This window comes from Brassica napus, chromosome A4 (assembly GCF_020379485.1).
Source record: "Brassica napus cultivar Da-Ae chromosome A4, Da-Ae, whole genome shotgun sequence".
Lineage (NCBI taxonomy): Eukaryota > Viridiplantae > Streptophyta > Magnoliopsida > Brassicales > Brassicaceae > Brassica > Brassica napus.
This window is the reverse complement of record NC_063437.1, coordinates 11,070,379-11,098,329: the sequence shown is the minus strand read 5'-3', so window position 1 is coordinate 11,098,329 and position 27,951 is coordinate 11,070,379. Positions and strand designations below refer to the sequence as shown.

Genomic DNA, 27,951 nt, shown 5'->3' with positions numbered 1-27,951 from the left:
TCCATCATTAGTTTAATCCAATGATAATGAAAATTCATCTTCTGTAGTAATACCTTAATAAAATCTCATTATGCCCTATCATACACTTTACTCATGTTCGTTTTAACTGCCATATACTTTCTTCGACACGCTTTATTAGTCCGTAATCCATGAAACATTTCCTGGACTATAAGAATATTATCAGAGATCAATCGTCCTGCCACAAATGCCGATTGAGTTTCTGATACGAGGGAGGGTATGCATATTTCCAATCGTTGACACAAAATATTCGAAATGATTTTATACCTTACGTTACATAGGCTGATTGGCCGCAGTTCTGTTATCCTTGTAGGCCTCTCCATCTTTGGAGTCATACATATATTAGTAATATTTAACCTTGAATCAATTTCTCCGGAAACTAGAAAATTATTCACTATTTTAACCAAATCACTCTTAATAATATGCCATGAATGTTGAAAAAAAGAGAACTGTCATGCCATCCGGTCCTGGCGCTTTCTCTGGCTGCATCATAAAACATAGCCTCTCTCACCTCGTCTTTGGTCGCTATCCTCAATAATCGTTGATTCATCTGAGGAATAATACCCGGTGTTGTTATCTCTAAGAGGAACCTGTCAAACTCCGATGGAGAAGTGGTGCTAAATAGTTTTTCAAAATAGTGTATTGCCACTTTTTTAACTCCATTATTCTCTGTAATCTAATTTTCCGCGGCATCATGTAGCCCGACAAACCAGTTTAATATTTGTCTGACCTCTAAAATTTATAAGACTGACTGACTTGTCGTTTTATCAAAAACTAAAAAGAAATAAAACACCAATAAATGGAAACACTATTCGTTCTTCCCTTTTTCTTGGGAAATCGCAATCAGGAAAAGGAAACCTTTCACCCCAAGTCTCCTTGTCCTTTGGTTGGCAACAAACCAGTTTAACCTCTCTCTATATATACATTCAGAGCTATGGATGGGATTGGGAGCCTAATAAATCACAATTTCACCAACCTCTCACACACGAATCTTTTTTCTCTGCTCCGATCGTTCCAAAAATAATTAATTTCTAAGATTTTTTTCCCAAAGGTTCCGATGAACGAAGACTTGATTCTAGATATCATGTCATGTTGTCCTGCAACGGAGATTTCAAAATTCCGTCTACTAAACAAAGCATGCAACAAACGATCTTATGAGTTCCACTTCATCAATCACCATCTCCATAAAACCAACTCTGTTTTAGGCTATTTTATTCAAGATCATAAAAAGCATCGCCGCCCAGGATTTGTTGTCTTCGGTGGTGCCGAAGAAGAAGCTCCTGAAAAACCAAGAATCTCCCTCGAGTTTCTTCCTTCCGGAGGTGTAAAGATCGAAGCGTGTGATGCACATCATGGGATTTTGTTATGTGTTGATGATAAATTTAAAGGAGGGAGAAGAATACCAGATTACATTGTTTGTAAACCGACTACAAAACAATACCGGATCATACCAAACCCGAAGACCCGGTATTTTACTATTGCAATTGGTTTGATGGTGATTCAGTCGAACCCGTTTCGTTATAAGATCGTTAGGGTTTCTGAACCACTACCGTGGGAAAGAAGGAAGACGAGTGAGGGTTTCTATAATCTCAATTGTGAGGTTTTTGATTCTGATACTTATGCGTGGAAGCGATTGAATGATTTAGAACTACCAAGTGGCGAGTTTCTCGGGAGATCAGAAAAGCCAGAATCATCGTACGGTTTCTTGCATTGGTTAACTGGGAAAAACAATGTGATTCAGTTTTGTATGCAAACCGAAACTTGGTCTTTCTTTCCGTTGCCGGAAGATGTAATGAGCGATGGTTCTTCTCTAGACTTGGTCAGCTACGAAGGAAAGTTAGCTGTACTTTGTTCGAATTCGAATTCGAGAGGAGGGTATGATTTATGGGTTTTAGACAACAGTTCAGGAAAATCGTGGGCTAATGTAAAAGATGTGCAAGTTACAGATATAGAAGACAAATATGCAAAACCCCTATGGTTTCTGAGTAACGACGTCATATTAGTGGCAGGTTTCGCTCGCCTTGGTCTCTACAACACGAATAGCAACAAGTTTCAGTATTTGCAAAAGACGACTCAAGAATGCTTGCCTTATTATTTGCCTAGAGATGTTTGTTTCCCTTTTTATTCCAATTTTGAAAGTATTTGTCTAAATGAAGATCAGATCACACTGGAAGATCAAAGACAAAACCAAAGATGAAAGAAAATTATTAGTTATGTAAAATTTCATCTTATTCCAAAACATATTAAATTGTTGTCACATGGTTCTATATCCTCTTCTTTTTTCCTCTTTGTCTTGTAGTGTCAACGTTCTACTATCTCTTAATACGTCGGATATTGTACACTTTGAATCCAACAAACAAAACCCGAATAATTTAGTTTTGGTTTCCTAAAATATCTCGTACTAATCATAGTTGGATATTCTTTATTCTTTTATATGCTAGACATTATTTATCTAAATTTTCAGTGTAGACTTTGATTGCATTCACAATAATCCTCTTCTCAAGCCAAATACCGCACAAACCCTTAGCTTCCAACCTTATGTGAAACCATTATTATACTATTAGGATTAACCTAAACCTTGCTGCACCATTAAAGATTCCAGCCTAATTCTTACAACACCATTACGAATTATCCACCTAATCTTTGTTTCACTTTTAAGGAGAGACTTTCAACACAAGTTTTTGGCATCCATTACTTATCCAGCATAATCCTAGAAATTGGAAATACGGTCTGATCCTTTAGGCAGCCATGAGAACTGCCAGTGCCAATTTTTCCATTGATGGATATACATCGTCTCGGCGTCGATTAGTGAAGTAGTATATCGGGCTTTTCTCGTTATTTTCTTCGCGAATCAGGACTCTGCTAACGGTAGATTTCGAGGTCGGTATGTAGATGTATAGGGTTTCGCCTTCAAGGGGTTTTAATAATATGGGAGGTTCGCTGATGTATGCCTTCAGTGTTTTCAGGACACCGCGGTGTCGCACTCGTCGTTCCACCGAAACTTCTTGTTCCCCTTAAGACTTTGTAAAATGGAAAGCATTTATCTGTTAATCGCAAAATGAAGATATTCAACACGCTATTTTTCGGTGAGTATTTGGACTTCGCGGGTTGATCTCGGAGCAGGCGTGTCGATGAGGTCTCCTACTGTTTCGGGCTTGCTTTGATTCCTCTGTCTGTTAAGAGATATCCAAAGAACTCGCCTGATGCGACTCTGAAAGAGCATTTGGTTGGGTTCCATTTAATTCGTAATTTATTCAAGATGTTGAAAAACTCTTGTAGTTGGGAAATGTGATCTTTGGCTTTGGATTATTTTACTAGCATATCATCGATGTATATTTACATGGTGTTGCCCAGCTGCTTGGAGAACATCCGATTTACGAGCCCCTAGTAGGTGGCCCCGACGTAGTTGAGGTAGAAAGGCATCACTTTATAATAGTAGGTTTCGTGATGTGTGATAAATATCGTTTTTTCTAGGGTTCATCAGAATTTGTTTGTATCCAGAAAAAGCGTCTATGACCGACAAAAGTTCATGTCCTGTAGTAGCCTCCACCAGCCTGTTTAAGGTTAGTGAAGTCTATGCACTCTTTCCATTTTCCATATTTTTACCACCATGGGGTTGGCGAGCCAATCTGGAAGTTTTTCGATTTCATCGCTGAATGCTTTGGTTTGCTCGGGTCCCAATTTTTGTCGTTCTTGATTTATGGGTTTAAAAATCGGATCGATATTTAATTCGTGGGAGGTGACTTCAATGTTAATTCCTGGCATGTCTTCTGCCGACCACAAGAACGTATTGAGGTTCTGTTTAAAAAAAAAAAGAGGTCGTTCTTGATTTTGGGGGAGAGATCTTTTACAATTCCTACGCATCTTTCGGGGATACCCAGGGCCGATAATGTTTCTGAGTACATATGAATACAAAAATATAAACTTTTTGTTTTGAAACAAAAAAGAGACGGCTCCGCAGAAACCACAATTCGACATCATGGATGGATGTAGGAAGCTAATTAGTCAGGGGCACAATGATGTTTTCCATTATGATTAATTTTGGAACATGAGACATTCAATAACCATTAGTGGAAAAAAAACAAAAAAAATCAGTTGGGGGGGGGACATGCCCCCGTAACCATGGCTGTGTGTCCATTCCTATTAAACATATTCTCATGGATATGTTGGTACATCTAGAAGGCGAGGGACAACAAACTCTTTAATGGAAAATTCGTCTCTCCGACTAACACTCTCCAATTAGCTTCCCTTGAGACAAAAAGTTGAGGAAAGGCTAACCAAAAGGAGGAGGAAGTGGACGAGGATCACGGCTCATACTACAATTACTGAAACAGTACCCTTTTGGATACCTCAAATCCTAACTTGCCAAATCGATGTCTCATGGATCGGTAATGACAATATTAGTGGTTTATGGTGGAGTCTTAAGGATCACATTGGTATTGAATCAATTAGATTATGTGTGTGCAACAGAAGCATCTCGGTTTTACATGCTAAGATGGAATGATAACTTTGAGCATCCTCATGTATGAGAGACATGAGGATTCCATCTATCTGCTTCAAGACGAACTGCTACCTAGTGGATATGGCCACGAGCCTGATGGACTGGCTGTGAGCCTGCATCATATTCCCTGAAGGGAGAATGGTAGGACGGGCCAACAAGCAAAAGAGGGCAGGACCATAAATTTTTTTTTCCATATAGATCAGACACTTTCAGATAGAAGTGTCCCTCTAAAGATATCTCGTCTGACCAAATCTAACCAAATGGGTAGATGCCAAAGAAAAAGGATACTATTTATTTCCTCACCATCTCCAATAGTGCATCATTTTGTGAGGAAAAATAAAAAAAAAATGAGGGAAAGCATTCTCTAATAATACATCATTTTGAGAAAAATATGTTTATAAAATCAAATTTGAGAAAACACTATTCACAACATCATTTTAGTTTAGACCTTTTTTATTTACAAATTGATTCTTAAAAATTTCATTGTTTACGGGACTTGAACTAAAATATTGATTCCATTGAACCAGACTTTCAACCGCTTTAGGCTAAATCAAATTATCGTAATATTTATATGTATTACAAATGCTATATAAATATGAATCTACGAATTTCGGGTTTAACATCTCATATTTCATTCCTTGGCTTCCATCCACTCACCCGAGACCAGCAAATAAAAATCAACACAATCTTTACCCGGACCTAACAGTGGATGCTCTCATCGATGGAACATCACGATCATGGAACCTACAGGTTATTCGGGCTCTAGTGGATCCGCAAGATGTGAAAATTATTCAAAGTATTCCTATCAGTAGATCTCATCTAGAAGACCGGAATGGATGGCATTTTACAAACAATGGCAAATACACGGTTAAATCTGGTTATGAAGTGGAACGAGTATATCCGGATAGAGAAATAATGCCACCCCAGTTTGGCCCTTCGATAACACCTTTGAAGGCGTTTTGTTGGAAGTTACGCTGCCCACCCAAGTTGAAACATTTTTTATGGCAACTATTGACGGGATGCATAGCGGTTAAGAAAAATTTGAGGTCAAGAGGAATGCAAGGAGATACTGTTTGTGACCGATGTGGTGCTTCCGAGGAATCAGCTAATCATGTGTTTTTTGAATGTCCACCGGCAGTTCAGGTCTGGGCACTTTCACGGATCCCGATGAATCTAGATATTTTTCCCACTCAATCTTTGTTTACCAATATGGATCATTTATTTTGGAGAGTTTCTCCTGAAATGGAGGATCATTCATTTGCTTGGATTCTCTGGTATATATGGAAAGGTAGAAACAACAAAGTTTTTAGCAATTTGGATATGGACCCGAGAGATACTCTCAAACTGGCAGAAACGGAATCGTTACTTTGGGTGGAAGCACAAAATTCTCAGACTCAAGACATGGAACGCACCCAAATTCATGTATCTTCGATAATAACGAGTATACCAGGTAGATGGTGTTTTACAGACGGATCTTGGAAAAATGAGGATAGTTTTTCAGGACAAGGATGGTATAGTACCCTGGAAGGCTACGATGGACTAATGGGAGCAAGGAACACGAGAGCGAGTCAGTCACCACTACACTCAGAGATAGAGGCCCTTATATGGGCAATGGAATGTATGAGGAATCTTAGACAAGCATGGGTTACTTTTGCAACGGATAGTGCTCAATTGGTGAAGATGGTGTCGGAACCAGAAGAGTGGCCAGCCTTTGCAAACTATTTGGAAGACATAAAAGTTTTAAAGAGGAGTTTCAACAGCTTAGAGATCATTCATATACCACGGACACAGAACTCAAAGGCGGACAGTCTCGCACGCAGTGCAAGAAAGCAACCGTCGTTTGTCGTCCATATGGATGCAGAGTCTACATGAATCTGCTTTGTTTGCTGACAAAAAAAAAAAAAATTCACTCAGTAACTCATTCTTTATTTATCTTTCTTTGTCTTTATTTCAGGTGAGACTGAAGAACGTGAGTAATTGGTATCAGATTGGTGCTTTTGTGATTTCTTTCATGCAGTTGTTTTAGACTTCTCGTTTTATGACGTTATTGATAGTATTTTGGTTTCTTATATTAATTGGATTTTTTTTTCAATATTAATAAAGTGGAAATTTGCGAGGATGAGTTTATTGTGTTGAATAAGAAAATACTAGAGTTGAGAAAATAAACTGAATCCAAAAATTCGAACCAATCCTACCCGATATAAATGAATCAGAAGATCAAAACCCAACATAAATACCAAATAGATCTTGTTCTACGGTATTTTTGGTTTCATGTTTTACCTGAACAGAACCCAAATAGATATCCGAAAAAAACAAAAATATAAAATCCCAAAAAGAACTTTTACCAAACCCAATCTTAGTCCCTAATATATATCCAAATTACATTAAGATATTATTGAATACCGACAACAATTGTTTATTACATGAGTAATTAACTCAAATACTTAGTATAATATATATATATATATATTTGGTATTTAGTAAATATTAGTGTTTTTATGTTTTGATAATTGCATCTAAAGTTTAAACAATGTTGTTTTAAGAAAAGTTTAAATAGTGCTTCTTACGTTTGAAGAGTTGATAGTTGTTAATTTTAATTTTTGTACGTTTTATTATGTACTAGTGGTTGGCCCGCCCTACGGGCGGGTGAGTTTACATTGAAACTATTTTATATTAAAATGTATTTTTATTTTATTAATCAAACAATATTTTAATTTCATTAATCAAAAAAAATATTTTATATTTTTTGGAAATTTACTTTCAATTACTTTTAAATATTATAAGAGTATAATTTTAATATTATTACAATAATTAATTTAATTACGATAGTAAATTAATCCATTTCCAAGCTAAATCAATTTAAAATATAATATAATGTGATAAAATCATAAAGATATATATTTTAAAGTAATATATAAATAGTTTCAATAATGTCACAAATAATATATATATATATATATATATATATATATATATATATATATATATATATTTAACAATAAATGATGTTTTGTAATATATATATTTGTTTCCATTTATATTATATTTTCATTAATAATGATTATTCATCTTGATTTGTTGTACTAATATTAAAACTATATACAGATGTTCATTCATTGTTTGGATTTTTTTGTTTATGCCACTTTGTGTTATAATGTTGTTCTTTTAGCTGAGGATGTCTATTTGAGGTTTGTAATGGTTGAGAACTGTTTGTTTAGATTTGTCGGTTGAGGGTTAAAATAAGTGTGCAATCTGGTCATCTAGATAATGTGCTGTTGATTTGCATCTTACATTAGTAAACGTAAAGCTATACTAAATAGATGGTGGTACCAACAGCTTATGACTCTTGAGCATCTCAGAGGTGGAAGAGATGGAAGGTGAGTTAGGACGAAAATTGCAATGACGAAGGTTCTTATTACTTCTTTAAGGCAAAGATGTAGGTTGATATTTAATGTTGTTCGTTATAAATCACATTTTCATTGCTGCTATTAAATTTTGTTCTTTCCTCTTCAGATTCCACACTGTTTTTTCGTGCTTAACAGGTGGTCTCCAAAATTATGCAACATTATATAACATTTTAAAAATGACTTGTTAAGTAAAATACAAATTAGTTGTTTTCTTCTGCTAATATGCCGACTTGAAGCTGAGAAAACAGCTCTGAACAACTAAGGGCAATGATGCAGATAATCATAAAAGCAGAATCAACTCGTGAACTCGTCCAAATGCTGATATATCCTAAATTCCTATAAAATTCGCTAAACCAACACAACCCAAAATATGGTTCAGAAAATTGTTCAACGTGTACTTATTCATGAAACTCAAAACATAAAAAAGCTCAAATGCAAAAAATAACAGTGAGAATGATAAAACTTTTTCACGCCTGGTGTAGGCCACCTAGTCTTTGTGGTCTTCTTAGACCTGCCGCCTTCCTCTTCAGCTAATGCATCTCATAGCGAAACAAAACAATATTCTAGTTCATACGAAACTCTGACAGTAGTGGTCTCATATTATTTCTCAGGTACAAACCTCAACCGCAGTCCTAGCTACTTCAGCAGGAGAGAGTTTTGTCTCCTGGACTCTTTTGCCAGGCTTCAATTCTTCTAGAGGATGATAGTTTTGTGAGACCAACAGAAACTTTTGTGAGGCCAATGTCATGTCCACCAATTTATAAATGAAAGGCTGATTCAAAAGAAGGAATCTTGCACCTGGATCTGAATAGAGGACAACCAAATACAAACGTTTCCATTAAAAATTACTCCAAAAGCAAAACAATGGTTAAATAATCAAAGAGGTAATGAGATTTGTCATTGCATAAACAGAGAATCGAATGCATAGGTTTCAATGTGCCACATTTAAAGCTTGCAGCAATGGAGAGTGCACTAAAGATGGCTCACAATGTATAACTTTTTATTTGTGAATCTAGTTTCCTGTTTTGAAAATGTGAAAAGATTAAGGTCGTACCTTTGAATCAATAAGAAGCATATCAATGCCCATCAGTTAGCCCCTTTTCTTCACATTCCAGGCTTCCCAAAATTGAATGAGTTTGTCTACCACTTTTTCTAGACAGCTTGCATCCTTCAAATCTGCAAAATGGATTCGACAAGTTGCCATAATGAAAAGGTTAGTTTCAAAAATAACAAAAGCTCTGTAATCGGAAAGGGAAAAGTATTAAGCTTACGCTCTCAAGAGGTACATGTTTATACTGAATAGTCAAGCGAAGTCAGTACGTAGATTGAAAGATCCATTGAAGGACACTTTTATTGCTTGACATTATTGCTAAGCGTAACGTTGGCTGTGAAGGGAAGGGTTATCGAAGTCGAAGTCAGTAAGCAAGACGTTACAGAGAGGAGCTGAAGTCGGAGACGATGGAAAGAGGATGGCGTAGATCGGCAATATCCAAGAGGCACATGTAACCCTAAACGCAAGACGCGCCACATATACGAAAGCATGGCCCAAGGCCAGAGAAATGATTTGGAGATGTAGCAAAACGGGCTGCGTTTCGAAACACAAAACAAAAAATATAAGAACAGAGAAGCGAGATTTCAAAACAAAAGGCAAAGGAGGGGCTGTGCCTGGTCGACACGTGGCAGAAAAAAGAGCATGGAGGGATGACGTGGCTTCATGAGGAGCCTTTCTCTTCTACTTTATTAATATAGATGCTTTTGGTTCGTACAAGGCTTTGGTTTGTCATGAATCATAATATATTTGATGGAGTTTTCCCTTAAGCTTCCGACACTGCGCTAATTCATGAAAGAAAGAAACACATAGAACGAGATTGTCACAGTGTTTGGGATGAGGTTAATCAGCACTCTTCATGTTCGTACTAAAGACCAACTCGCAGATATTCTAACTACGGCGTTTGGGAAGCCACTATTTGATGTGTTATCGCCCAAGTTGGGTGTTACAGATCTCCACACTCTAACTTGAGAGGAGTATTTGGAAATCAGGATAATTTCCAATTCTTAGATATTCATTCCAAATCTATTTAAGATACATTCCAGATCTATTGAAGATATATTCTAATTCCAAATCTATTGAAGATATTTTTCCAGTACTCTTGTCTGAATATGGTGTAAGCTGCAACATTTGTCAATAAGAAAGTCTTCTCAGCATTTTGAATACTCTATTTACACCTCACAAACGGGTCCTTTAATCTGAGATTGTTGCAAGACCGATTCTTCTTGATCTTGAAAATCACTGCATCATCTTTCTTCTTTTGACTTGAGCAATGATGACAACAATCATCCTTGACTTTCAGAAATGCTTCATCTTTATCTTCCTATGCTTCTTCTCACTACTCTGTTACACTATCTTCTTCAGGAAGCCAAAGGACTTTCCTTTGCCTCCTAGTCCTCCTTCTCTACCCATCATCGGTCATCTTCACATTCTTCTCTCTATTCTAATCCATAGATCTTTACAGAAACTCTCCTCCAAGTATGGTTCTATTCTCTATCTCCGCATCTTCAGTCTCCCAATAGTCCTTGTCTCCTCAGCATCAGTTGCTTATGAGATCTTTAGGGCACACGACGTTAACATCTCCTCTCGCGGATTCCCACCGACGGAAGATTCCCTTTTCGCTGGCTCTTTCAGCTTCATCTCTGCTCCAAATGGAGATTACTGGAAGTTCATGAGGAAGGTTCTTGTCACCAACCTTCTAGGACCTCAGGCTCTCAAGCGGTCACAAAGAATTCGTGCTGATGAGCTAGACAGGTTTTACAATAACTTGTTCGAGAAGGCAGTGAATAAAGAGACCGTGGAGATCTTTGAGGAAGCGTTTACGCTCACTAACAACAGCATCTGCAAGTTGATCATGGGGAGGTGTTGTCCAGAGGAGGAAGGTGTGATGGAGAGTGTCAAGGGATTAGCTACTGAGTTAGATGACTTGTCGAAGACGATTATGCTGGCAAACCTATTGCCCCCATGGTTACAGAAGCTTGTTCTCTCACTGTTTAAAAAGGAATTGAAGGTTATTTTAAACAGCTTCAATGAGCTGCTCGAAAAGATTCTTGTGGAACACGAAGAGAAGCAGGGAGAGCATCATCATGATAAGGACTTGATGGATGTGTTGTTGGCAGCTTATGGAGACGAAAATGCATCGTATAAGATCACTAGGAACCATATCAAGTCGTTTTGTGTGGTAAATATTACTTACATAAGGTGGTTTCATTGAGAAATAAAACTGCTTAGCTTAAGAAAAAGTTTTGCATCTGCAGGATCTTTTATTTGCAGGCACTACCACCCCGGCTATACCAATACCGTGGATATTGGCAGAGATCATCAAAAGCCCCAAGACTCTTGAGAGACTGAGAGAGGAACTCGATTCCGTGGTGGGGACGACAAGGTTGATTCAAGAAACAGATTTACCAAACCTCCCTTATTTGGAAGCAGTGGTCAAGGAAGGTCTAAGACTGCACCCGCCGGAGCCTATCTTCGAGAGATTCTCCCAAGAAGGGTGTATGGTAGGAGGGTTCTATGTACCAGAGAAAACAACTCTAATGGTTAATGCTTATGCTCTGATGAGAGATCCAAATTACTGGGAAAATCCTGATGAGTTTAAGCCAGAGAGGTTTCTAGATACATGGAAAGATGAGAGAAAAGAGCAAGCACTTAAGTACATTCCTTTTGGAAGTGGAAGAAGAGGTTGTCCTGGAGAAAATGTATCTCATATTTTTATGGGAACTGCAATAGGAGTGATGGTGCAGGGATTTGAATGGAGATTCAAAGAAGAGGAAATTAACATGGAAGAGGCTATTGTAGGACTGTCCTTGACTATGGCTCATCCTCTTAAGCTCACTCCTATTGCTCGAAACCCAAACTCTCTAATTCTCAATCTAAAGAGTCGCGGTTAATGACTTTTTTTAGCAACACTAAAAAAAAGAGAAGCATGTCGCGGTTTATTTAAAGAATAAAAAATAACATTTCTATAATATTTATATATTAGGTGTTTATCCCGCATATGCGGGTATAATCAGTTAACTATCATTGGTAAGTTATTGTTTATGTTCTCAGAAATTTTAATATGTCTTTTCTTTCATTAACATTTTTTGGAAATTTGCACATGTTATAAATATTTTTTTTAAATATTTATATACTATATTTATTTAATCTTATAAATAAAATTTTCAAATCACTGAATATATATTTTTCTATTATACAACATTCAATTTTTATTTAATTAATATTTAATTTTGTATTTTCCTGTTTCTTATTTTTTAAAAAAATTTATGATTGAAACATATTTCAGATAATAACACATTTTATTATTTATTATTTATTTTTATTTTAAAATATATTTTTAATGCTTTTAGCCAATATATATATATATAAATTTATGCTAAATTATCTTAATCTAATAAATAAATTATATATATATATTAATAAAATATATTCAAAGGGGGAGTGTTCAACTTGGCATACTTCCAAACTCCAATCTATATACTATTAAAAAACTCACTTTCAGAAAAATACTGCATCTAACATCCAATTAACTGAATCGTACAATAGTAAAATCTGAAAACCAAGTTACTACTAACAAAAAAATCTGTGAAGAAAATGGATAAACTAATTTGCTGCATGACTTCTAAACCCAAGAAAAAAATGCGGATGCACAATCTTTATGTTTTTGTGTAAAGATATACAGAATAAAAAAATGTTGGACTCTTTAACTTCAACAAAAGTTTGAGAGACACACAAATTTAATATGGCCGGAATTATTTCTAAACGCTCAATCATTAAAGTTGTTATGAATAAGAAACTTAGTCATTCCCAATATAATGATAATTATTAAAACCATTTATAGCATTCATAACATAATATTAATCACTACAATCATAAACTAAATACTCCCTCCGGATTTGAATATATGATGTTTTAGTTTTTTTTTCTTGTATACAAATGTATGATGTTCTACTTTTCATTAATGCATTTTGCTTTTAAAATAAAATGTAAAAAATATAAGTGGTTGAATTTTATTGGGATTCAAATAAATCTTTAAACTAACTAAAAGTAAAACCAAAAAGTATTTGATATAAGTAAGTATTTAATTTCTCTTAATATGTGTGCACAACCTTAAACATCATATATTCAAATCCGGAGGGAGTATAAGATAAACGTAATTATGATATTATCAGTGGATATTTTTAATACCAATAGTTAATATTTATTTATTAATTAAATACCTAAATATCATGATAAGTATATACAATATAACCTCTCTAAATTAATACTATATAAATTAATATACACTAAAATTCTCTATAAAATAATATAATTTTATAGTTTCAAATTGATTATTAGTTCAAATAGTATATCGATAAATTAATATCTCTATAAATTAATAAATAATTATAGTTATGGTGTAGTCCCAACATTATTAATTTATAGAGGTTTCACTTTATATTAAAATAAAAATAAAAATAATAATATAAATTAAATTGATGACTTATCCTAAAATCACAGAGAAAATTATTTTAAATAATAATATTAATTAAACTAAAGACTTATCTTAAAATCACAGAGAAAATTATTTTAAATAATATTATTAATTAAACGAAAGACTTATCCTAAAATCATGTAAAAGATGACAAGTAAGCAAATTCACTTCTCAATTAATATTATAGATACAAATTCATATTCATAATTAATTAATTAGTACACAAACAGATAAATATAAAATAACTTAATCTATTTATCTAATATTTTATAAATTATAAAATAAAATAATTACATATATAGAATAACATATATTCATGAATTTTACAACATACTTCAAATTATTAAAACAAAATATCAATAGTTTTAAAACAAAAAAACTTTAGACCCAAATTATTTATAGGTTGAATATTTTTTTTTTTAAATACTATACACTATAATATTTTTGTCTAACACATTAATATTCATAACTACACACCCTAAAATCGGCATAATTGTGGCAAGATATTTTATAATGATTTTGAATGAGATATTTTAATTATATTAAAATATATGAATAACCAAAATTAAGGAAACTAAACAAATATCTAACAACTTTGAATAGGCCAAGTTTCAGATTGATTTGATTGGTAGATACCCCTTCATTGTTCAACAACCAATGGTGAAGTATATGCGTTTGCCCATCGTGGATGATTCTAGTCTTGAGATCATGCTTGAGGTTCCAAGCTATCATTCTTCTATCAACAGTGTGGAGTTGTACTTAGAGGTCAAACCGGTTTCTCATTGTTCGCCATTAGCAAATCATCAGACACGTAAGCGTTCTCGGCAAAATGATGCAGATGAAAGTGCCAATGTGAGAAACCCTCGTGAGAATAACAATAACGGGTGGCTTGAAGAGGATAATAGTACGGATGACGTAAACTGCGGTAATAACGAGGCTGCGCAGAAAGATTCAATGAAGAAAAAGCCAGATCCAACTAAAGAGCTCAGCAATTGTGTCTCAAAGCAATATATTTTGTCTAGTTCATGGCTTACTGAACGCGAGTTGTATGTTGGGATGCTTTTTAGAGATCAAGAGGAGCTGAAGAAAGCAGTGAAGCTCTACTCTGAGAGAAGACAACGAGACTACGATGTGTATGATTATTCCAGTAAAATTCATTTCAGGTGCACAAAGATCTGCGGATGGGATCTCAAGGCAGCTAAAACGAATGGAAATGGCTTCGAAATAACAGAATACAAAGGTGTACATACTTGTAAGCCAGCAAATGTGGGCTCCGACTTTTTGGCAGGGGAGATCGAATGTCTAATAAAGGCTCAGCCTTCACTCTCTATCTCGGAGTTGATCAAGTGGGTGAAAGAAGAGTTTAGCTACACAGTCTCGCATGATAGTATGTGGGAAGCTAAAAAGAAAGCCATCACTTCAATCTTGGGAGATGCGGACAAGTGTTTTAGCGTATTTCCCAAGTTCATGGCTGCCCTTTGCTCCTCTAATAAGATGGTAATGGATTGGCAATACGATCATTTTCCTAATCATCCTAAAGAAGCATCCTTTCGTTCTGTGTTTTGGGCATTTCAACAATCAATCAAAGGGTTTCCTCACTGCATGCCGGTGATCATGGTGGATACGGTAGACTTGTGCGGTAAGTACGGTGGGAAGTTGTTGGTTGCCACGGGGGTTGATACTGGATCTAAGTCCTTTCCACTTACATTTGCAATTATTACCCAAAAAAGTTTGGCAGCTGATTCTTGGCGTTGGTTCTTTGAGTGCATCAGAAAGAAAGTAACGCAAAGAGAAGGTCTTTGTCTGATAACAAGTCCGGATCCCGACATAGTTGCAGTTCATAACGAGCCTCAGTGTCAGTGGGCTCAACACCGGTTCTGTATTAGTTATCTATGCCTCAAATTTTACGATGTTTTCCGTAACAACCTGATGACGGAGTTTGTTCACAAGTCTGGAACCACGAGGTACAGATCAAGTTTTGATTACTACTTGAAAAAAAACCGAAAAGATGAATCCAGAAGCTCGGAAATGGTTAGACAAATGGTCTATGGCTCATGATGATGGTGGGATAAGATTTGGTTTCAAGAATGCAAACACGATTTTTGCGACTTACGGTTTCATATACAAAGTTCGTGATCTTCCCATCACAACCTGTATCTTGCTAATTTTTGATCACGTGGCAGAGCGTTTCAAATCTCGACGTGAAAGCCACGACGAATCACTGAAGAACAGAGGAGATAAGTTTGCTAAATATGTCATGAAACAGCTTCAAGATTGCAATGTAGCTTCTAGAACGCACGATGTATTGCCATTAGAACCAATCGGAGTGAGGTTTCAGGTTGCGGTTGCGAAGCAAGACGGAGGATATAGTCGATATGTTGTTCATCTCAACGACCGGATTTGCACGTGTGGGATATTGCAACTTGTCAAGTATCCGTGTTCGCACGTGCTGGCGGTTAGCAGGAGGATTAATAGTGACCATTTGCAGTATGTAAACGACTGTTACAGCGCAGAGAATTATCTTGGAACTTACGCTGCTGATTTTAATCCACTTCCGGGAGTCTCTGATTGGTCGGAAGCTTCTGAAGTTCCACGACTGTTTCCTCCTGGAAGTCGTGCGCCGTCAGTTGCCCAGCCAGTGCCAACAGCGCCACCGCACAACAAATCAGCGAAGGCAAGTAAGTTGGTAACAAGCAGAAGACGTTCCACCAGTAAGAAAAAGGCCTGAAAGATCAGTCTGGCGTTGGACCATACCAAACTGAACCGGTACGTTTGGTTTTGAATTCATGGTGTAATTTTGTATGTATGAGAATCGGCTAAAGAAGTTGGTGCATTTTGTTTGTGAAATATGCTAACCGGATAATGAAGTTGGTGGGTTTTGTTTGTGAAATATGATAACCGGTTAAATGTAGGTTTTTGGGAAGGTGTATGTAGAAAACCGGTTTGGTTTATGTGGGTCGTGATGGGCAAGGTAGGTTTTTGTACAAGGAGATGTCTTTCTGTATTTGTTCAACTTTTTTATGTTGTATAATTAAGTATTTGTTACTTTTAGTTTCGTGATGTTCTATGTTTAACCAAATTTGGTTTATGTGGGTCAAACAAATTTAGATGAAAAATTTAGGATTGGACATCTTTGTAGTGTGTTGCTAATATTGTCAAAAAACACTCCAAAGATAGATTTGGTTCTGAGGAGATTAAGGTCGATAAACGAAGAATCAGACATAATTGCATAATGTAGTAATCTTTGCTTAGAGATTCAGACAGTACGAAAAAGTATCATGTTTTGGTTTAAAGCCGGATAACTCGTTTTGGATGTTAGTTATGCATGAAGAACTCGGACGAAGAACAATTCTCTTTATACTCTTCCTTTTCAAGTGCAATAACCTTTGATTCATTTCAAAGCCTTGCTTTACTCTTTTCTTCTGCCAAATAAGCTTCAATGCAACCATTTATTATATACACAATCATATCGTCTGCACTGCGAGATGATTAACATGAGAGACTGACGATTTAGAAAGAGTGTTTCCAGCATGTGTGAGATCCAATAAGCTGATCACTTGCTGGTTGAACCCAAAGCAAATTAAAGAATGCAGAGACTGAACCTCCAAGTCACTTGCTATATTAAACTGCTAACAAGACCGAAGAGATTTGACTACACCCGAAAAAGTGAACCAACATTGAGCTGTAACTTGATTCACTTTCTGGTTCAAGGAATTGTTGAAAACTCGGGATGAATCGAACCTCTCAAAGCTGAATCAAATCACTCGTTTGTAACCTCGCAATCACTCAAGAACCTAAGCGATCTAAAAACTGTAAAGAAAGCAATAGAGAGACACAAGATTGATAACCCAGGGTTTCTCTCCGATGTGGAGAACTAATCCTTAGAGCTAGACTCAGTCTAGCAAATCCACTAGAACAAAGGACACCACTCGCAAACCGGAAGTGGTGATGAATAAGGAGTCTCTGTCATCTCTTCTTTCTCACTCTGATCTCTCTGAGTCTAACCTACTCTCTCGCTCTAATACTCTTTTATATGAACCAAGAGCTTACAAGCCTAACCGGAGCTTAAGTGTTGAACCAGCTGAACAAACCTTACCGACTCCTAACTAACCCGAGTAACTGAATAACAACCTAATGACTAACCAACAAGTATAAGTTCAGCTCACATAATAATTGGAATCAATGTTATTCTCCTCAAGTATTACTCTTCTCAAACTCTTTTACAAGACTTCCCACATCATGTAGAACACTCTGTTGAGCTTATCAGCCAATACGTGCACGATGTCACTTCCTCTTCTCAGTGTCTGTTGAAATTCTAGCTCAGGTTTGTATCTCTTCTCGTTCTTACTCTCTACCTCTCCTTTTCTCTGTCTTTGTTTCTCTGTTTTTGCTGTGCTAAGTCTTGATTTTACCAAACAACTTTTTCATTCATTCTTGCATACATCTTACGGACATTACTCTTCCATACTAATAGTGACATTTCTACTTCCTCTAACCATGATTTCTTGTTCATGCTCCATCGGTATATGTTCCATTTTTTGGGTCTCCTTTATTTTCGACAGCTTTATTTTACTTTGGTTTGTAATCAAACTAGTTTCGGTAATTAATAACTTTAGTCAGAAAAATAAAGAAAACCCCACTAAATGACTGCGATAAAGTGAAACTACTGCGATAGGTCTGCAATATGGAGAAACTACTACTACATTAGTATACATCTCTTTCTTACAAAGTGGCAAACCATAAACATTATGTTGTACAAATATTGATGAATTGTACAACATAATGCCTTGACTAGAACAAGTCCCCGTATGCCTCATAATGAATTGTACAAGTCAAAAAAAAAAAAAATTGTACAAGTCACCATATACATAAGAGAAAATGACTATACTAATACAAAAAAGTGAGGTAATGACTAGACTAATACAAATCTTTTGAAAATGACTAAAGTGTTTTTAGAACCCTAGTAAATTACTGTTTAAGCCCTTTATTATTTTTTTTAGTTGTGATTAATTTTAATTTGAAAATCCATATCAGAAGTAATGATACCACGTCACCTAACACGAAGGAAAATCAAACGACGATCATTAACTTCTCCGAGACTGTTCTCCCACTAAACCCTAACTGTTTTCGAAATCGTGTTCACTACAACTCTTCTCGGCAAAGCGGCTTCTCTGAAATAATCTCCGTAATCTTCTTCTCTAGTCTCCGTAAGCGTTTTCTCTGAAATCGTGTGTCCGTAAGCTTCTTCTTCAGATTGGTTGTCTCCTCAAATCTCCGTAATCGTATTCTCTGGTATATTTCGAGGCTTTGCTCTGAGTTTTTCAAGTATTTGAGTGAGTATAATTAATGCTGTGAGTTAGATATATGTTTTGTCTGAGTTTGAGTTAGTATTCGTTACGGCTGATTTAGGATCCTTAACGACTGATTTATAGATGGTAATTGTGACTGATTTAGTATTCTTTGTGACTGATTTATTTATGTAATGATGGCTGAGTTATGTTTTGTGGCTTGTTTATTTTATGCATTTCTTCTGATTTATCATTGATATGTTATATATGTCTTTTTTGATCATATGGATGTTTCCGAAGATCTAGCAAGGGATTACCCTCCAAGACGTTACCCTGAAGGAGCTTCTATTTTTGAAAACAAAAGCATTAATACGAATAGACATTTTTCTGAGATCCCTCGACTTAGACAAGCAATTGGAATAGATGTGTGGGATAATCTGAAGACGTATCATGTTGGATTGATTGCTAAACTGGCTGAGAGCAAATTGGTGTGGTCTGGTAAGACCGTACATTATCTACTTTGTAGACAGCCGTTGTCCAATAACTCAACTAGATTCATATAACTCAACCCTTACGCGTGGTTTACTTATCGTCTTAAATCAGCATTTTTTACTAAGTCAACTATTTTATTATAAGTCAGCCGAAACTTATACATATACCAGCCGTAACGAAAGACGTATTCTTTTACGGCTGACTTAATGAAAACACGGAAGCGTATTCCTACGTGTCACCGGATTTTTGCTTACGTGGCGTTAAAAAGTAATGGCATTCTCGTAAATACGTTTTTTTCTCATAACATGAATAAAGGGCATGCTTGGCATTTAAAAAATGCCAGTAATAAAAAAAAGATTTGTATGGTTCTGGTCATAAATTCTAAAATATATAATATCTGAGTCAACTTCCCTATACATAATGCCTCATAATGAATTGTACAAGTCACCATACAACATAATGCCTTAACTAGAACAAGTCAACATATGCTTTAGCTTATAGCTCCCTTCTTAAGGAATAAAAACCATAAACATATCGTACAAACGGACAATAAGGACACATTTGAGCTTATTATTTGAAGTTAAAAACAAGAAAAGAGTACGGCTTAAGAAAATAACTTGTTGCTGAAGCAAACAAATGTTTTGTTTGTTAGCCCATGTCATACTTTTTCGTCCAGTTTCTTGTAGTAGCCTTGTACTTTGCTCTGACTGTTTTGTACATGAACAACACAAGAGCATGTCAACGTTACCACCAAACAAGTTTTGTTATTTGTTTGATAAATATCATAACCTTGGGTTCGAAAAAAAAAAGAGAACAAACCGTAAGAACGACAATAGATTGGTGTTTTATTATTGAGTAAATTAGCTAAATATACTAACAAAGTTGAGATATCATTGAATGGGGGGAAAATGGTAATGTTGGGGGGAAGAAAATTGGAGGGATATAAGGTATAGAGTGCAAATAGGGGAAAAGTGGTGTGTAGGGAGTACAGATTCTCTTTATTATTTACTAGTGTTTGATCCCGTACTACGTACGGGAAACAATCTTAATTTTTTATAAATTCAACATATATTTTGAACGTGTATTGTATTGACAATACACTTTGGGTTAAAAATATATTAACTCCACGTATATTGTCATACCACTTTTATTGGGTGTCAAGAGATACCGAAGAGTGTTAATTTATATTTACATAAAACATAAATTATGGATAATATATCGAGAAAAATCATAACAATTACCTCAATTGCGTCCCAGCAGCACCACCGATATGTCATCTTCACATTTCTTAAGGGAAACATAAGATGTCTTTCTTTTGCCACATGGCTATAAATCTATGAAAAAACAATAACAATGAAACAACCGAAATAAAAGTGGTAAAACAATTACTTTAGTATTTCTACACATGGTCTCATTTCTTAACTCTATTTGTGCGACCTTGTTGTTTCTTCGTCTTCATATAATGTTTAATAGTATTACATTCTAAATTCGAAAACACTATTTTGAGTCAAATTTAAGTTAGAGTATTAAATCTGAAGATAGATATAAATAGTTCTGAATGAAAATAAGTTTAGATATATTTATGTTTTAGCTTTCCATAAGGTATCAAAAAGAAATTTAACTTCTTATTAATATATCATAACAAATCCATAAAAGATAGTGAAATTTTTATTTAGATATTGACAAACTATAAAACATAAAATATGCAATTTCTTTGTACTTATAAGGGATATAATAAATTTGTTTGTCAAAATAAAATAACTGGGATTAATTTCAGAACTTGGTGATATACAAATTAAAATCACATTGACATTTGTTCCGTTTTTGTTTTCTATGTACATGTTACAGAACTAATTAGCTTTATCATCCACACTTTTATAAACTTACTTTTTTTTGTCTAAATACAAACTTACTTCTTCTACTAAAACCCATAAATATACATATTGTACCAAGGAAAATATAACAACTTTCATTATCCATAAATTTACTTGAACAATTGACCTTAATCATGTTCGGTAGTTCCCACCACAGCACCAAAAACTATATTCACGTTCCTCAGTGGTAATATGGCCCAGGTTTTCTTTTTCTCTATAACCATTATAAACCTAATTTTTTGGAGAGGAAGCTTTAAAACACCAAAACAAATTCTGGTAAGCTGAAAAAATTGTCAAATACTCACGTTAGTATTTCAAATCGAGTTAAGGTCTGGTGTTTGGAATCTCTGTATACACATCTAAATCTGTTGTCCCTTGGTCTTCTTAAGCATAAACCAATGAAAGAAACACATATTTGTAAATAGTCAAATCCTTTTTGTCAAAGAAAGAGAAAGAAGTAATCTACATCCAATATACGTTATATAATATAGCCATATATACTTACTATTACCTTGACAATGCTTTTGATTTCCCATTTTTCTGGAAGAGCTAAGCTCTGAATCAGGAGAAAACTCCATTGGTATCTTTATTGTGAATCATGCAAAAAAGAAGAAGAGAGCATTAAGTTAAGAAGAAGAAAACATTGAATCAATTACCAACAAAAAGGTAACATTGAATCTGGATTTTTTTAGGAAAAATATAAACATGTAACTGTTTTCTTTTGTTACATTCAAAACCCAAAAGAAAAAAACAATTCGAGGAGGAAGATGAAACTGTGGCAAAAAAAAAGAGCGAATAGAAATAAATTAGTTGACTGAAAGTTATATATACATACATAATAATAAACAGTTTGAAACTGCCATGATATAGAAGTTATGATGTTATGTTCACTTTTGGACGTGGTGATCTGAGAAAATTCAGGGATTTAGATTTTGCAGTTTCAAAAAAGTATGCAAGGGATTTTGCGGTTGTTTTATTTGTTTTTTAGGTTTACCCGATTGCTGAAAATTCTGAATGTATTTAATTAATTATTTTGAAAACAAAAGGTTACCTTTTTTAGAAACTGTAAATGACACATGTCAATCAGAGCATTGTTAAATGACTTGTGTTAGTTTAAATTTAAACTCCAGAAAAATAGGAGATGCAAAGAAAAATTCATAAAAAAATTGCTTTACCTGATTGGGTCGTAAAAGGTTGGTTATTTGTCTTATTTTCAAACTTCCATGTTTTGATAACGTGTTTTACTTTTTTGTATTTTTCAATTTTTTTTTTTTTAAAATAGATTTTCCACATGTCAAATTTAGATTGGTGATGCGACTTGCGCTTTAGTATATAAAGGATACATTTTGTCTTATACATACAAACACATATTCATTATATTCACACATACTCATATACGATAACAACATCAAAATATAAAATTATGTTAGCATCATAAGATTGTAATAAGGATAAAAAAAAGTTGAGTTGTATCAAGAAATTAAAAAGAAAATACCGAGGTAATACTCTTCATGTAAATATTATTGTGTTTTGTAAAAATAATATGTAGAAGCTTAAAACTAAATATAGATGTGAAATATTTGTAGCTATTTTTTGTCATACTTTTTTAACATACAAAATTATCTATTAAAAAGGAAATTTAGTTAATTATAAGATAATAATAAGAGTACTTTTATTTTTTTAATTAGGCTTTTAAAAAATAATATTATTTATTTAAAAGCTAGTTTTTATTCATTTTTTGTACTAAATAATTTTTTGTACTTGTAGGATTTTACAATTAGGCTTTTTTAACATTTTTTCTTAAAAGTTAATATTTTTCTTTTGTAATTTCCTCTCTTTAGTATCTCTTAAAACAAACATTATATATATACATATGCATCTCTTTAAAATATTTTTACTTTTAAATATTTTTTATCTAAATTCGTTTTATTATCTTATTATATATATTTTTAATTATTATATATTTAAACACATGTCACAATATTATAAGGAAATTTGTTATCAAATAGTCTTTTGCAATTATCTTTTGATTAGGATTTAAAAAAAGGAAAATTACTATTAAATAATATTTTAATTACTTTTTAATAAAATTCGTTTTTGTTAATATATTAATACATATTTTTTTAATTATGAGATATATTAACACATATCACATTCTTAAAATATATATTTGTCATGTGTCGCGATCATGTTAATTAAAATTTTGAAGAACTAAACTTTTAGAAAAGGAAAATTCTATTAAATAAATGGTTTTCAATTTTTTTTTAGGATTTTGTAAAAAGAAAACCTCTAAAATAATTACTACTAAATATTAAAAAAAATTCTATTAAATAATTTTTAAAAGTATTTTTTTTATTAAAATTCGTTTTTATTATCTTATTATATACATATATATATGTTTAATCATTATATATTTAAACACATATCACAATATTATAAGGAAAATTATTATCAAATAGTTTTTTGCAATTATCTTTTCATTAGGATTTTTAAAAAGGAAAATTACTATTAAATACTATTTTAATTAGTTTTTAATAAAATTATTTTTTGTTAATATCTTAGTATATATATTGTTAATTATGAGATAGATTAACAAATGTCACAATCTTAAAATATATAATTGCAATGTGTCGCGATCATGTTAATTAGCAACTTTGAAGAACCAAACTTTATATAATAAGATCTGCTAGAGTACACGGTATATATTATATAATAATACACTTTTACCCTTCTATGTAACCGAAGAAACCTGCTGCTAAATACATATTAAATAATTATCTAAAAATTATAATTAACAAATTTCTTACTAAGTCGTGGTTTACCTTCTATTCACATATTATCATTTTCTTCTTCATATCTGGAAACCTCTCAACAACGGCTACTATGGTAACGATACCCAAATAAGATGAAGCAAAGACAACGAAAAAGACTCGGACAACTATACAAGCGCGATGTCTCTAGATTGTAGAATCGAGGTGGGTGGAAACAAAACATAATAGAGGAGAATCATTATATCTGGAAAAAAAGTGAAGAAGATGAAGTTGCAGACTATACTATATTCGGCGGTATTATAGTATAGTATGTATTCTTTATTGCAGTTATTTATGTAAGATTACTATACTATTAAATATAGTGGTCTATTCTTTACGTTTCTCTATATTATTTTCTTTATATATGATTGTTTGTAATATAAATTTAATTTCATCCGAATGTTTCACAAATGTTAGGATCATGTCTAGTTCAAAGATGTTATTTTCATCAATAAATGCTCTTATTTATTTTTATACTATTTTACATATGATGCTCAACTAATGTAAATAGAACATACATTTATATACTATTTTATATAAGATCCATACTATGTATTATTTATTGAACAAGTAAATATGATTTCAATTTTAATTTATAGATTGTATTTGGGTTTATAGGATCCTACCTAAGGTTTAGATTTACTAAGTAGGGGTTTGGGTATAGGAAAATTCGGTGTTTCATTATTTACGTATGTTGTGTTATATATATTATATTTTCATTATCTATATGATTATGTTCTATTTGAAGTTACTTATTATACTGTATATTTGTTTTCCATTCTATTTGACAAATGTGTTGTCTTTCTGCATATGGTAAATAAATTGGTGACGTAACTATGCATGTAACCTAAATAGAATATACCTCTCTTAGAAAATATTACGTTTTTATCCGTTTGTTTTACATGTCAATTAAATGTGCGGTAACTATGCATGTGATATAAGTGACTTCATGTAATTTCATTATTAATAGTGATCATTAACTCATGTTTCTCTCCTCTCATCGACGTTACTTTTCTTCTTAACCGGGTACCTGCAAGTAAAGAGGGTATAACCGATAAAACTTTAGCATAAATGTTAGTTTATTAAATAGGTCAGAATCAATGGCATATGCTTAATTTCCATTTTTGTTTTGTATATTGAGCAAATTCTCCCTAAAACCAATCAAACTAAATTAACATAATTTTAACCATCTAAATCAAAACATATCAAATCACTTCATCTCTCTCCTTCCCCACAAGCCACGGCAATTCCAGAACATAAGCTTTTTTTTGCATGTGATCATCTTCACATCGTTCTCTTCTTCTTTTTCCATGTCACAGTCAATAACGCTTATAATTCGAAGGGTGCTACAACTAGATGAGATAATCAAGCTAAAGTAGAAAACTTTAGCCAATTCCATCGATTATAAGTAAAGATAATAGTTATGAACATTATGATTTCTCTTGGCGCTTGGTCAACAAGAGCGAGTTCGACGTGAAACCGGATCCAGATCCCACCATGTAACTTGATGATATCTGCTTGAATTCAATACACAGGACACATTTGAACTTATTATTTGAAGTTAAGAACAAGACAAGAGTACGGCTTAAAAAAATAACTTGTTGCTGAAGCAAACAAATGTTTTGTTTGTTAGCCCATGTCATACTTTTTCGTCCAGTTTCTTGCAGGCCAGTAGCCTTGTACTTTGCTTTGTCTGTTTTGTACATGAACAACACACGAGCATGTCAACGTTACCACCAAACAAGTTTTGTTATTTGTTTGATAAATATCATAACCTTGGGTTCGAAAAAAAAAAAAGAAGAGAACAAACCGTAAGAACGACAATAGATTGGTGTTTTATAACGCCAAAGTTGAAGTTGAGAAGCTCTCACTTCTTGACTTGAGAGGTTTTAGAGTGGCTGAAACAGAGCGACCCTTGGGCTTAAGTAGAGCGAACCCTTATTGACTCTATGCACGTTCGTCTTGTGTTAGTTACTCATCTCGATTGGTATCTAGCTAACGTGAAACATAAACTTAGAAAGTATGCAAGTGATGCTAGATTTAAGAACTTTGTGTGTACCAGTTTATGCTAACGGCTTGATTTGAATGTCCAAACTTTAGCAAAACTTTGCTTTCTTAAAATCTCACATTCACAAAAATTTAAACCTATGGTATCAACATATACCTGTTGCCGTTACTTCTTCCTCAAGAGGCACAGACATTAAAATTCTTGTAGCTTAAGATTCCAAACAATTTAGCATGCTAAAATCCAACAAACCTAGCTAGCTAGCTAGAGAAAAAGAAACTAAATAAAATATTATACAAAAAAAACGAGCAATATCGAAACGTACGAATCACTTCTCCTCCTCGTCCTTTGTTGGATTCTTCTGCAAGGTTATGCGAAGAGAAGATAACCACAGTTCCTTGGATCGGTTTTAATGGTCAGCTCGGTGGAACAGTTTGTGCACTTGAAGTAGAACCTATAAATTTCAATCCCTAGGTATGTTTCTTCGGTGACTTGTTCTACACGTCTATTGAATTTGGTGCCCTCCGACATGTAATTACCACACTTGTTGCAACGAGCAGGCACCGGAAGCATAAATCGATTCTTTTTCTGATGGTTCTTCGGTTTCAGGAGGCGAGGTATCTTCTTCGGATCAAAGTCTGCCGGATAATTCTTGTTTAGGACTTTGCGTTCTGCCATATCTTCACAACACAACGAATGGGTTTGAATCAGAATAGTTAAGGGTTTTAATTCTACTCTCTGCTTTAGAACTAAGAGCCTTGACCACCTCTCTTTTTATAATACTCGAATTTTCCGTAACAAACCGACTTTGATAAATAAAAGGAAAATAACCTTTTTGTTTTTTTGGTTCAAAAAATAAAAGGAAACTAACCATTATCAGGTTTTGTATTGTAAAAAAATTGTCTATTATGTGTGTTTTAAATACGGCCGAATGTAGTTGGGCTTGTGATGTTTAATTGTGGCCTTGTGGGCTTAGTGTCAATATCGGCTTCTCTGGACTACGCATAGCTCTAAAGAAGGATATCAAAAAAAAGAAAAAAAAATCTCCGCAGACGCGCATCTCTATAGACTTTTGACAGAGAAGAGAACCTCTAAGATCGGAATCCATGGAATCGCTCAAAGGAAAAGGGAAAGGATCGAGGGGAGCTTTGGAGCTCCTCAAGGAATGGACCAATTGGTCTCTGAAGAAGGCCAAAGTCGCGACTCACTACGGCTTCATCCCTCTCATCATCGTCATCGGCATGAACTCCGATCCTAAGCCACATCTCTTCCAACTCCTTAGCCCTGTCTGATCCTCCTGTTTCACCATCATCATCTTCGTCAAAACCAGATCAATCAATCCTGTCCGATCTTCTCGTTAGATCTTCTTTATGTTCAGTAACTAAGTTTTCAAATGCTTTCTCTATGGTTCTTGTCTGTATGGAATCAGTTAGCTTATGATAATGTTCATTTAGCAAGAACCAGTAATGCTTTTGATTAAGAATTGAAAGTTTATTTATGTTGTTTCTCATTATGTCTTGTATCATCTTTGCAAACACATCTGCTGAATTATGTCGATCTTGTGGCTTCAAGTTACCACAAGCCAAACCTATTTGCAACATCTCAACCATCTCTTCCTCTATACCCATCAGAGAAATGCACTGTGGTCCGATTATAAAAGGCCAAGACTCAACAACCCAATTAAACCAATGAAAAATTACGATCCGAAATTTCAATTGTCTTGCTCGGTTTGGTTTAGATCGTACCAATTCGGTTTGGTTTATCAATAACATATGGTTTGGTTTTGGTATATACCATACAAACCGAATGAATGTGATTTTATAAAAAAACCGTAGGATATAGATATGGTTTGGTTTATAACCAATTAAACCGAATAAACCGAACAAAACCGATCATAAGTAGAAACATGTAAATATATATATATTTTATAACGAGGCATGAAAACCTATAAGTTATTTTTTTTTGGTTAATAACCACTACCATATTCTCCTGATCATCATCTTCCAATCCGATATTCTCTTTTGTCAATAT

The 27,951-nt window shown here is 34.0% G+C and overlaps 4 protein-coding genes and 1 long non-coding RNA gene across 5 annotated transcripts; 4 read left to right on the top strand and 1 right to left on the bottom strand.

The window, feature by feature from the left end:
• The first annotated feature begins 724 nt into the window (after nucleotides 1-724).
• LOC106448418 lies at nucleotides 725-2,254 on the top strand. The gene has a single exon (XM_013890305.3). The coding sequence runs from the start codon at nucleotides 1,076-1,078 to the stop codon at nucleotides 2,213-2,215; it is 1,140 nt and encodes a 379-aa protein (XP_013745759.2). The 5' UTR covers nucleotides 725-1,075; the 3' UTR covers nucleotides 2,216-2,254.
• Nucleotides 2,255-8,242: 5,988 nt separating this feature from the next.
• On the bottom strand, nucleotides 8,243-9,560 carry LOC125607960. The gene is made up of 3 exons (XR_007339010.1): nucleotides 9,198-9,560; nucleotides 8,981-9,102; nucleotides 8,243-8,730 (listed from the first exon to the last, which is right to left on the bottom strand). It is a non-coding gene; the product is annotated as an uncharacterized LOC125607960 (long non-coding RNA).
• A 133-nt stretch (nucleotides 9,561-9,693) lies between these two features.
• LOC106449721 (cytochrome P450 705A22-like) lies at nucleotides 9,694-12,184 on the top strand. Its single transcript, XM_013891431.3, has 2 exons — nucleotides 9,694-11,156; nucleotides 11,233-12,184. The coding sequence occupies exons 1-2, from the start codon at nucleotides 10,248-10,250 to the stop codon at nucleotides 11,866-11,868; spliced, it is 1,545 nt and encodes a 514-aa protein (XP_013746885.2). The 5' UTR covers nucleotides 9,694-10,247; the 3' UTR covers nucleotides 11,869-12,184.
• A 1,924-nt stretch (nucleotides 12,185-14,108) lies between these two features.
• Nucleotides 14,109-16,179, top strand: LOC125608180. The gene is made up of 2 exons (XM_048778143.1): nucleotides 14,109-15,415; nucleotides 15,525-16,179. The coding sequence occupies exons 1-2, from the start codon at nucleotides 14,109-14,111 to the stop codon at nucleotides 16,177-16,179; spliced, it is 1,962 nt and encodes a 653-aa protein (XP_048634100.1).
• A 10,771-nt stretch (nucleotides 16,180-26,950) lies between these two features.
• LOC125607959 (mitochondrial import receptor subunit TOM7-1-like) lies at nucleotides 26,951-27,430 on the top strand. The gene has a single exon (XM_048777538.1). It carries the CDS (start codon nucleotides 27,027-27,029, stop codon nucleotides 27,210-27,212), a length of 186 nt encoding a protein of 61 aa, XP_048633495.1. The 5' UTR covers nucleotides 26,951-27,026; the 3' UTR covers nucleotides 27,213-27,430.
• Nucleotides 27,431-27,951: the final 521 nt, after the last annotated feature.